The sequence below is a fragment of the Macrobrachium rosenbergii genome, chromosome 4 (genome assembly GCF_040412425.1).
Source record: "Macrobrachium rosenbergii isolate ZJJX-2024 chromosome 4, ASM4041242v1, whole genome shotgun sequence".
NCBI classification, from domain to species: Eukaryota; Metazoa; Arthropoda; class Malacostraca; order Decapoda; family Palaemonidae; genus Macrobrachium; species Macrobrachium rosenbergii.
Window position 1 is genome coordinate 21,885,488 of NC_089744.1, and position 12,264 is coordinate 21,897,751.

General features: G+C 42.0%; 1 protein-coding gene across 1 annotated transcript in view; it reads right to left on the minus strand.

Annotated features, from left to right (window-relative positions):
- The window catches only part of LOC136831209 (recQ-like DNA helicase blm-1), a 98,388-nt gene that overhangs the window by 40,891 nt on the left and 45,233 nt on the right, over positions 1–12,264 (minus strand). Inside the window, exons 12-14 of the mRNA XM_067091223.1 lie at positions 7,904–8,032; positions 7,425–7,517; positions 7,148–7,229 (exon numbers count right to left, since the gene is read on the minus strand). Coding sequence (XP_066947324.1) covers positions 7,148–7,229; positions 7,425–7,517; positions 7,904–8,032 — 304 coding nt within the window. The remainder of the gene's footprint in view (positions 1–7,147; positions 7,230–7,424; positions 7,518–7,903; positions 8,033–12,264) is intronic.

Here is a 12,264-nt window from a genome sequence, read left to right on the forward strand (position 1 = left end):
CTTTTGAAACAATACTGTGGGCCCATGGACTGAAAGTCCAATGGTCCCTGTAAAGGTGTAAACTCCCACCTACCTGAGGAGGCTCATTTGTTTGAGGGCTTATTGTCTCTGCCTCCTCTTGAGCCTCTGCCTCTAGACTGGGATCTGGATCCAGCCCTGTACCGAAATCCGCCTCGACCTCTAACGCCCCTGGACTGGCGGTAGCCTTGAAATGAACCTTGAGTTTCATAGGCGGGGTTGAATACTGGAGAAGCTACATAAGTCGCTGAGCCAGCAGAGTGGTGAGCTGGTTGGTTCAGCAAGACATACTGGGGTTGCCCCTTGGAGGTGGAAGGTTGGGCAACTTGAGTAACGGGAACTGCCTGGACAACTGTCTGGGTCTGAGGTGCCTTGTACAGATGGTACCTCCTTGTCCTCTTCCTTCCCTTAGGCTGAGGGCCCGAAGACTCAGAAGACTTCCTCTTAAAGGGACGTCCCCAACGAATCCTAAGATTCTGATTGGCCCTGGAAGCTTCGCTGATGACGGTGTTGACCACGTCATCAGGAAAGAGGTTAGTACCCCAGATAGAAGATTTAATGAGCCTGTTTGGCTCATGCCGGATGGAGGCGTCAGCCAGCACATGTTTCCGGCAGTTCCGTCTTGCTATCACAAAATCATACAAATCACTCTGGAACGAAGCCAGAAGTGATTTGGTCAGGATCTGGAAAAGAGGTTCGTCTTTGTACACAGCCGATGTCAACTCCGCCGAGGTGACGGAGTTGATGGCTCTGCTGAGACGGCACCTAGCATCGTATTCTGCTTTGATTAGGGACTCCGGAATCCTGGGCAACTGCTCGCTGAAAAGATCCGAAGCGCACTCTGGATCCAGCCTACCTACTGTAAAGGTTTCAGGAGCCCCAACCCAGCAATCCAGGTCTCCCGGAAAGAGAAGAGATGTAGGGTCCGTCTCACGAAGCTGTGGCACCGGTTTCTCCTCTATTCCGGCCTGCAGAGTTAGTTCTGCTATCTTAGATGTGCAAGGGGTGGGAATGTCCTCGTGGACAACGAACATCGTATACCGCCCCTTGTGGGGAGTTAGCTTGGTATTAGCACACTCCCAGTCAGAGAGTATTCTGACCCCTGCCGACTGTGCTTGATCCCTGGGGAAGATCACCGTTTCCTTGGGGACCTTGTCTTCCCTTACCAGGGCCTCCTCCGATAAACGGGCGTATCCCGGGAAAGGAAAAACATTGAAGGCGAGACGCCAAGGATTACAATCCTCATACGTAGGTAGCTTTGAGGCATCCGGGATGGAGTGACTCTGTTGCTGTACCGGACCGGAATTAACGAGTCCGGCAAGTGAATCCTCATGAGTTTTCAGTCTCTCAGCCAGAGACTGAACATACCTGCCAGATGTCTCTAGACTCGAGGCGAGATCTCGAGACATCGTCTCAAACTGGGAGTTTACTTGGTCAGATATCTTCTTCATGAGGGCTTCTGCAAAGGCCTCAGGGTCAAATTCAGGTTTTTTAGACCTACCCGCCTTGGGTCTCGACCCCTTAGAAGGGGAAGTAGCTTTCTGGGAGGAAGTTGAAGGTTTGGGGGCCAACGACAACCTGGCGGAACTCGGCATGGCCGGGATCTTCGGGGGTTTAGACATTTTAGGTAATGTCTTCGTCTTCATTAAGGACTTCACCTTGGGGATCACCGACCCCGAACGGGCCCCAAGGGTGGAGACCTTAGAGAAACCTTGGAAGGAGGAAGACGAAGACGCAGGAGAACTGAAAGAAATTGAATTTTTAAGTCTACCTACCTCACTTACATCCCTACCTTCCTCCTCCGGATCAATGGCCATTGGTTCAACGTGGATATTGATGTTGGCCACTTCCTCGGCCACTTCCTTGCACAGTTCTTGCTGTTCCTCCGGCGGGACTTGGGTCTCGATCCCAATCCTGTTAATCAGGGGCTCCGCCACGCCGGGAGCTACTGCTGCAGAGGACCTGGCCATAGGATACAGGATGTTACAAATGTCCTCTGCCAGCACATAGGGCGTCCCTGACCAACGTTTGCGACCGAAGCCGCCACCCAGATCTTCAGAGTAGCAAGAGATGAGGCTTGGCGGGACCGAGGGACCTGAAACCGGATATAATGTCAATATAAGGAATTGACGTATAAATTGTTTCGTTATAGGAGATGCACTTCAAACCTGTTTGAAATATTCATGCGCGTATGCCAAAAGGTTAACGTACCCAATCATCAATCACGTCCTGGTAAAGGGAGTAGCATACATCGCAGCCATCTGGATGCCAGACGAGATGATCATCCACCTCGACTGCGCAGCTGGCATGAGATCTGCATGCTACATGGCCACAGGGTTGCTGTAAATAGGCGTTACAGCCTGGCTCCTGACAATGAACCACCTGTAAGAGGAATTGATACATGAGTATCAAAGAGATAACGCCGGAACAGTTTCACGGCTGTGGTGAAAGATTAAACTAATAAAAACTTAAATTAATAATTTTCCCCCCACGCCGGAGTTGAGATCTGGGGTAAACAATAAGGTTACGGCGGAATGTTCCAGTACAATCTGAACAGGGAGGCCAAGCCTGAAGTCGATCACACCGGAAAGCAATTCCGATGACGCCGGAGCGTCTCGTCAAATTAACCACACAGAAATCAACAACCGAGTGGAGGAAAAAGGGGGGGGGGGGCTAGTCGCCGGACCGAAGGTTCCGGGACTGATTTCCCGGAACGTAGTTCACGGAAACTAGGTAATAACTAACATTGAAATTAGCGTTCAGCCCGGCATCTCCACAATTCCGCCATAAAAAGAAGGCAACGACGCTCAAGCTATTGTTCCTACTAGGAACTAAACAGCGAGCTAACAATAGCCGCCGGATCGGATCCAGATAGCGGAACGGCGGAGAAGTAGGGGCAGAGAAAACATGGCTACTGCAACAGGTCAGGTGCCTAAACACCTTCCACGAAGCGTCATCTCAACCGAAAAGGGCAAATGAGCATTGCTCTAAAATGCCCCAAAGGGAGAAGCCATGAAGACAACGTCTGATAAAATAGGAGTGAGAGAAAAACACGAGAAGGCGGAATAGATAATATCTATAGCCTAGCCTAACCTTCCGAAGTAAACACCTGGCCAGGTAGGCTAGGACACGCCAGAGAGACGAACGAGAAAGGGGCACTAGCACCGAACCAAACCTTCCGAGATTTGATGAATCAAACTGGCCAGGAAGGACGGGCAGGCACCCAAAACTCGAATGAAGGCCACCCAAGAAAACCTACCTTACCTAAGCCTAGAAAGCCAGGGTAGGAAGGAAAACTGGGGCCAACTTAGCCTACCTTCCGAGATTCGACAGAGTCAAACTGGTCAGGTAGGCTAATGGTTAACACTACCATATATCAGACTAAAGGTATATAAAAATACATAATAAAATTGAAATGATATAATAACAAAATACTTTTTAAAATGCACCTACATAAAGAACAGAAAGGAAAGGATAGGCTAGGCCTCACTTTCCACTATTCTAAAATGTAATAATAGTCGAGCGCGCCAGAACGAGCGAAAATTAAAACTATCATTATAAAAGAGGAGCAAATAATAAAAAATCTTCCAAGACGTCAGAAGATATGAGAGCATCAAGAGGTTGGGGACTACAACCACGAACGAACACGAAAATGGCGGCTCCGAGCCGACAAGGCGTAAGTATTAAACGGGACAAAAATTGTCCAACCGAGTCCCAAACCACAAAATTGAATACTCAACTTAGATGAAGATGCGTCTTGATCAATTGAAGCCATGATGGGAAATCCAAATAGCCAAATTAAGGCAAAAAGAAGCACAAAAACACACCAACGAAAACAACGGGTGTAAACAAGAAAGCGTGCTATGAGAGGATGAAGGTTCTGGGTAGAAGTAGTAGTAGCGAGCGGAGAAGGACCGCTGTAACGGCACCCCATAGGTAGAGGGGTTTTGGGAGAGGAGGGATCTATTTGGGTTAAGCATCTGTGGTAGTGGCTTCCACTCGCTACTAGATGACATACCGACATCCTATGAGGATGATCGCTCCAGAGGTAGTAACTCTGGCATCCTATTAGCTGTATATCTTTTTTCTCTGGTATATCTAGCAAATATTTATACCTAGAAATGTGTGCTATATGGGACATTTCACTGGGCGACACAGGTCAATCCCAGAAAAACAAGTAAAAAATGCGCTGTAGTTTCTTCAGCGCAATCGAGTTTTCTGTACAGCATATAATCAAGGCCACCAAAAATAGACCTATCATTCAGTGGTCTCGGTATAATGCTGTATGAGCTGCAGCCCATGAATCTTTAACCACGGGCTGGTGGTGGCCTAACCTATATCACTGCCAGGTGCACGACCATAGCTAACTTTAACCTTAAATAAAATAAAAACTACTGAAGCTAGAAGGCCGCAATTTGTTATGTTTGATGACTGAAGGATGGATGATCAACATACCAATTTGCAGCCCTCTAGCCTCAGCAGTTTATAAGATTTGAGGGCAGACAGAAAAAAGAGCAGACAGACAAACAAAGTCGACACAATAGTTTTCTTTCACAGAAAACTACTAACGGAAGCATGACCCAATAAGGGAGAAGCATATCACTAAATGCATGCAATACATAAAGTAGGCCCCACTGAAAGGAGTGTAAAACAACTGAGTATTTAGAATATATCAACAATTCACACCAAAGCCATATGCTCACTTGATATTATGGACCCGTTTATCTGGTCTATGCTATACTGCCTGGTAAAATGTGGTGCTACCTGTGAATAATCACCACCAGGTGAAACATCTTCCTCTCAAGTGAGAATCTCTCTTACGGGACCCTTTTACTTACCATGTTACATATATCATTGCTGCTCCAACATGATAGAACAGATATACAGGAAAAAGGCTTGAGGGATGGAATGCAGGAAAGTCCAAAAAATAAGTTTGTATTTATGGAATATCTATGTTTTTTATTTTCTATATTTCCAAGAAAAGCACACACCTTTTAATTTACTTATACTGAATAGAATAGAACAGAATATAGAATTTAGGTCAGAGGCCAAGCGCTGGGACCTATGATGTCATTCAGTGCTGAAACAGAATTGACTGTAAAAAGATCTGAAAGGTGTAACGGGAGGAAAACCTCGCAGCTTCACTATGAAACAATTGTTAGGAGAGGGTGGAAAGTAAGATGGAAGAAAGAGAATATGAATGGAGGTACAGTAAAAGGAATGAAAGGCGGTTGCAGGTAGGGGCTGAAGAGACTCTGCATGAACAGAACTATCCCCCTACGGGATACTTATGCTGAAGTTAGTTAGTTATAAATGATTTGTTTAACCAGACCTCTGAACTCTTTCAGGGTTCTTCTCGGGCTGGAAAAAGAAGGGTGAATGAAAGATTTATAAGTATATGCATTCAAATGGAAACCCATAAAATTCATATGAAGTACCAGTACACTTAAAAGCTTCAAAAGTACTAACAGCTTCCTTGGTGATAGTATAAGTTATAAAGTAGTTAGGCAACCAATGCTGAAGGTCCAGTTGCATTACTCACCAGAGTATACTGCCTGGGACTGGAAAGCATAAGTGATTGGGGAGCAAGGAAATGACTGAAAGCTAAGGGAAAGCTGCATGGGTGACCTACAAGTGAAAGTTTTTGTACTGCACATTCATTAATTGCAAGAAAATATGATCCTATGATGCATGGGCTGTCTTCCTCAAACATGGTAAACTCAAACTGTCCATGATTAAATCATTTGAAATGCCATATCATTTGAATATAGTAGGAATCATGAAAGATGACAAGAACTGAGCAATGATTTCAGGTGATAAATGAGTTTCCAAACCAGGATAGCAACTACCATCTCCAACATTGTGATGATAATCCCAGTGGAAGTGCTATATTTTTCAAAACGTATGCTGGAAATAATAACACACTGATAACATAGTGTTCCTCCAATCATCGTGAGTAATTCCCCAGACCCACCTTACTTCCAATAATTTCTCTCTCTCTCTCAAAAAAACATATTTCACATCTCTTATCTTTAAATCTTTCACTCACTCTTTTTAAGATAGAATTATATGACTGAAGTGAAATACTGTTACTAACTCTTTGCATTGTTGATAAATAATTTCCATAAGTATTTCTCTAATGCTGTTAATATCTTTAATCTAATTAAAACTCCCTATAGGGAAATACCTATTTCACTTCTTTCACATGTCTCATAAATTCTTTTTAAAAAGAACAACTGAAAGGTTCTAAGGAGAGAGAGAGAGAGAGAGAGAGAGAGAGAGAGAGAGAGAGAGAGAGAGAGAGAGAGAGAGAGAGAGAGAGAGAGAGAGAGAGAGAGAGAGAGAGAGAGAGAGAGAGAGAGAGAGAGAGAGAGAGAGAGAGAGAGAGAGAGAGAGAGAGAGAGAGAGAGAGAGAGAGAGAGAATTAATATCAGTCAAAGCTCCTATTCAACACAATAAAGAACAAAACAAAGAAGAAAACTCCATATATCTAAGAGATGACAATTAAATGAAAAACAATAATACTAATAACAGCAATAATATCCAAAAACAGAAAATAAATAAAACAGAAATCTTGTTACTGTATTTGTCATTTACGCAGTGGGAAGGAGAGGAGACCATTTTCCTCTTCCTTCCATCATTGTGTCCAGTTTACAAAGAGACTTAACAAGGCACAATGAGAAAACTTGGCAACAATACTCTTATGAGTAGTAAGGCACAAATTGCTTCAACAGCTTGTCTTAGTCTCTCCTCCACCACCTTCTCCAATATTTCCATAGCATGCTCCCTTTTCCTTAGCATACCATTATTGTATGGTTTTTTCCCACTTCTGGTTTTCTCTCTCCATTTGTCAGTTTTTCACATATTCACACTGGTGCGAAAGAATAACATTTTATTTTAGAGACAAGGCAAAACTAAAGGCTGGAAACTTAAGACTAGAATTCTTTCCAGATGAAGCTAACAAATAATTCCCTTTTCTATCTGACTAAAAATAAATTCAGCACTATTTGTTAACATTAGAAAGTAGGGGGTCAGTGTAACATTAAAATTCACATAAAAATATTATGGATGCAAAAAAAAAAAAAAAAAAAAAAAAAATTGCCAACAAGAACAAAATCATTTGCGATACCTGGTTCTCTTTTTGTCAGCTCTGTATATATAAGATTCTCCTCCCTCTGTGTAACATCTCCAGACAAATGTCCAGCAGGAATCTGGAAAGTTAACATTATTACTGGGAAAAACAAGGCCAAACTTGTGAAGTCAATCACAGGTGATAAAAATGAGCTATAGAGCAAGTATGACTGCAAAAATAGTTATATTCACATGTAAGTAGCTGATATAATTACTACAATATCTCTCTTTAATCAATTAATTTCATACCTTAAAAATAAAATTCTTCTACTTACATCAAGAGATGTCAACTTTTGTACTTGGTCAAGTATCAGTGACCTGAGAGGTGATATTACAATACAAACACCACCAGTCAAACACGCTGGCAACTGTAAAGGATGCAATATTGCCATTAAAAATACTTTGAAAGCAAACACAGCTAAGAGAACAGAAATTTCATTCGATTCAAATGAAATAACCTATGGTGCACTTGTATTTTAGACTGTTTACATACAACTGATGTACAGACTTGTTCACCCTAACTGAAGCTGCCCTTACTTTGGTTAACAATGAGGTTGTTACTCTTTATCTAAACTTAATAATTCTTGTATCCAAGACTAGGCATCCAATTTCATTTCCCTTCTGTAACCAACATAAAGAGTTGTTACAGTCAATTGTTCACTTACTTAAATACAAAAACATTGCTCAGAGGTCTAGTTAATCTAATATTAATACACCTTAATGGTTTAACTGACATGACTCGGGATAACCTTACCTGGTAACACAAGCTTTTCCCACCACCTGTTGGCATCAAAACAAAACAGTCTTTTTCTAGAAGGGCAGCATTGATAACTTCCTTCTGATTCTCTCTAAAACGCTGTAAACCAAAGACTTGGTGGAATACCTGCAAAGGTTTATTAAAACATATAATCCACTGTATATTCTCCCAATATATTGTCTACCAAGGGACATCACAAGAGACCAACAATTTCTGTTCACTTTACAAGATCTTAAAATTTCATGGGGTAACAAAAGTTTGAAAGCTTTTGATATGTTGGCCTTATACCGGCACAGGGCAACGGTATAAAGGAAATGTAATGCACACTGTGGACCTCTGGATTTTTATGAACCAACCAAGATGAGACGACAAAAAATAAAATTTCAAACAACTTCTGAATCCCATGTGGTAAAGGGGAAGTACTATGGAAATAAGCAAAAAGCAAGGAAAATATTAAGATTACTCTTCACCAGTAAAATATGAGCTACAAATATAAAGGGACAAAATCCTTAACATGCTATTCATAACAAGAACTGATGACTGAGACATTTTCCTTGTTTACTATAAAAAATTTAACTTATTTTGTCAAAATGTGCTATTACTTATGAATCACTGTTGATTTTATACTTTAAATAAAAACTGTAAGAAAATTGTAAGAAATACCTTTCTCCTGTCACATACGTATCTTTCTCTTATGAATCATTTCTGTATGCTTCAAAGCATTTTGTTAAGCACCAGAGCTCTGAATTATGCATCATTTTCTATCACTATAATTCTTTTTCTCTTCAACCTAGTTAGATAAGAAGCTTAGAAATATAATTCATTTATGAATATTTAATGAAAAATAAATTTTGTAATAAATTAATGCTGAATACTGCACATTATTTTTCTGTTTTCATATGAAAAACAAATTAGCTGTGCTCAGCTGGAAGGACAACCAAATGTTCAGTTACTGTTGCATGAGTCAACACTTCACTTTAGGCTTGCCAATTGTCAAAATAAATCATGTAAGAGAAAGTAATTAAATTATTACTCTTATTTCTCTTTTCACTACTTATATTTATGAAGATGACTGGTAAAAGAAAGAGATTTTATTAACTTACAATGCTTCACTGTAAAATGTCAGTTTGTGCTGTTAGGCCCATAAGAATAATGAGCGTGACTAGGCCTATAAAAATAAATCCTGATTCAGTTACTAATCCCCAAGCAATAGTGATAAGAGTGGTGATGATGAAGGAGAAGAAGGAGCAATAATGAGTGCAACAAGGCCCACTGGTTCATTTCAAATTCCCTTTCTGCGTGACTGATATCTAATCGAATGTGTGCAGTTTGAAATGTGAAGTCTTCCCAAGGCATGTTATAAATACAATTTTATCTATTTGTATTTTGCCTACAAGGGGATAAACAGATCTGTTGGAATTCAGAAATACCTAGTTAAAAGCCAGCAGTTTTTAGTGCTTAACTATACCAATATGAAAAAAAGTTATATTTCCAGTCACGAAACTATGAAAAGTGTTTTCAAATCTCATAAAAAAAAATGACAAATTTTTAAAGTAATTTGTATTTTTCCTAACTATACAAACCATCGGTCTTTATATAATAGGAATATACTTCAACACAGCTGGAGATCGGCCATTTAACTTTAAACAAGGTGGTTAAGTATGTAGCTGACTATCGGCTACAGGTGGGAGTCCCATCCACCCCGTCAGTATGCATTCACTTTGCCTTTTGACCCAGGGGGCAGAATGAGGAGTGGCTTGAGGTGGGCATTTAACTGTAAAGACCTCAGGTTTGTATAGTTAGGAAAAGTAAAAATTACTTTAAAAATCTGTCAATTGTTCATACACAATATACAAACCATCGGTCTTTACAATAAGGAGGCTTACTTCCTTGGTGGGAGGATTCTGAGTAAGCCTCTGAACTGACTGGTAGTTTGCCTCACCTGGACCTCCTTCCTGGTCATGTAAGAGCCAAGGAAGGAGACCATGCCTCTGACACACTGAACAAAAGTGTGAACAACTGTGTGTTCAACAGTCAGAATTCTGGACCTTTCGAATTAATGTGTGTGTGTGTACAACACTGCTTCAAAAAAGGGTTGGGTGAGAACGTCAGAGACAATAAAACTAGAGATAACCAACGGGTTGTTTTATCGTCAGTCTCTCTCTCCCCTTGCTAGAGAGAGGGGAGGACTTTCATCTATTAATCTATCCAAGATTACAGACAGAGTACTCAGTTATGTAGGCTCACCTGCATGGCCTGCCCGACCAGCATATGACGGATGGCTACTCATCTCTCTTTCTGCAAGAGAGGAAAGATAAAAGCAAGAAGGAAGGGGGCCAGTCCCCCTCTCACATTCACTCTTTGCCACCGATCACCTTAGGCGAGATGCAACCTGTCCATTGTGGAAGCTGGGTGAGCTACACAACTTGTTAGCAGCCACCACAGGACCCAGGGAAAAATTGTCCCATCCCAGGGTCTGAGGAGAATGTCCTGAAGGTAGAAAGACGTGAGAGTGGACAGCCTAGACCACTTTCTGTCTTAATACCTGTAGAACCGGTAGGTTCTTCCGGAATGTGAGGGACAGGCTAATGTCCCTATCCTCACAAGGTACTCGGAACGAACTCCTGGCTACATGTTGGGCGTATTCCACTCGTTGATAGCCTCAAGAGGCTAGAAAGAAATCGTGTTCTTGAACACTTCTTTCTTAGCCGAACCAGTGCTAATGAAGAGTCGTCGACACTCAGGCCTGAGGTGTTGAGTCCTCTGAAGATAGTACCATAGCACTCTAACTGGACACTAGTACCTTGTTACGATCACTATCAACCAGTTCCTAAATAGGACTGAACTTGACTTGAAAGTCTTCACTACAAGTTCTGGGACAAACTTGAGCGTGACAGAACCTCATCTCCTAGAGTGCTGTAGTCTTCCTCAAGGCCGAGACTTTTACAGACAAAGAAAACTAAGTAGAAGACCTCCTTCTCTGGGTGAGCTTACTTGTGGGTCTGCATCACTGTTCTGGGACCCTGGCACCGTTCCCACGTACAGGGGGTCCATAGACCAGGGGACCTTACCGGTGTCACGGAGTCCATGGGACTCTGTGCAGAGGCAGAAGAATCTTTACCTGCCTAGGAAAATGATTTCTCACGACCTACAGTGGTGACATGGGGGTCTACTGGAGCCCCATGCACCTCTGGTGACACAGGTGTCCACGGAGAACCATGCACCTGTGGGACCCCGTGCAACAGTTGCTACCGATACATGGGGGCTGGAGGAACCCCATGCAGCGCCAGTAGGTTCTTCACTGGCCTGGGAAGGTGACTTCCGGGGACTGATGTCAGAGGCATGGGTGTCCATGGAGACCCATGCCTGTTGCTCCCACAGCATGGGTGTCCGGAGATCCTCACACAACAGTCCCTATGTCTGTAGACAGGGGAGAGCAATTGAGTGATCCCTTTGCCTCTTCCAACATACAGTAAAATACCACAGATATTGCTAGCAAGAGAACCTGTACTTCCAAAGTCCCTTGAGCTCTACAATATCTGAAAAACCTAAAACATTACAAATGCCAAGTAATAATTTTCAGAAGACAAACCTTCCTTCACACTGTGAAGGAAAAAACTCTCTCCAAGAAAGACAAAGAGTGCTGTAGGGTCATAAGTAAGGTGAGAAACTAGTTTAAGCTTGTTGCCTTGGCAACGTAAAAACCAGTTTGACCACTCTCAAGGTTAATAAAGTTGTAGGGTTGCATTCTGACAGAATGAACAATTGTATCAGAATGCAACACACAAGGGTAAAATAGCGGGTTCGATTTGCAGTACATCATATAAGAATGTTATTCTCCAGATATGAGCAAAAAACAGCAACACACTAATATATATCATGAAAACATCACATAAACAAACGGATCAGCCAAATGGCAGGCACAGAGCGAAGAGCGGCAAGTCTCTCTCCCTCTCGACGGCCAAAAGCAAAGTGAATGCATACCGACTGGGTGGGCGGGACCCCCACTCATAGTCAGTGGTCAATTACACATTGTTTAAAAAGTTAAATAGCCGGTCTCCAACTGCCCTGAAGTATATTCCTATCGTAAAGACCAATGGTTTGCATATTGTGTAAGAACAATTACCCTACCAAGAACTAACAGTCTCACTAACTTTGAAACATCATCACTTTTGCATATCATAAAACCAAAATTTTCCCTGTTTTGTTACAGCTAATATAAAAAGTAAGTGTACATACAATGTATAAGCATTAAAAGCAATGATTCTGTGAGTGACATACTTAATACTTTTTTTTTTGCTATAGTGTGCATGTTGGTGGTATGGGCAGGAACAAGTGTGTCTGTACTTTAAAATGTA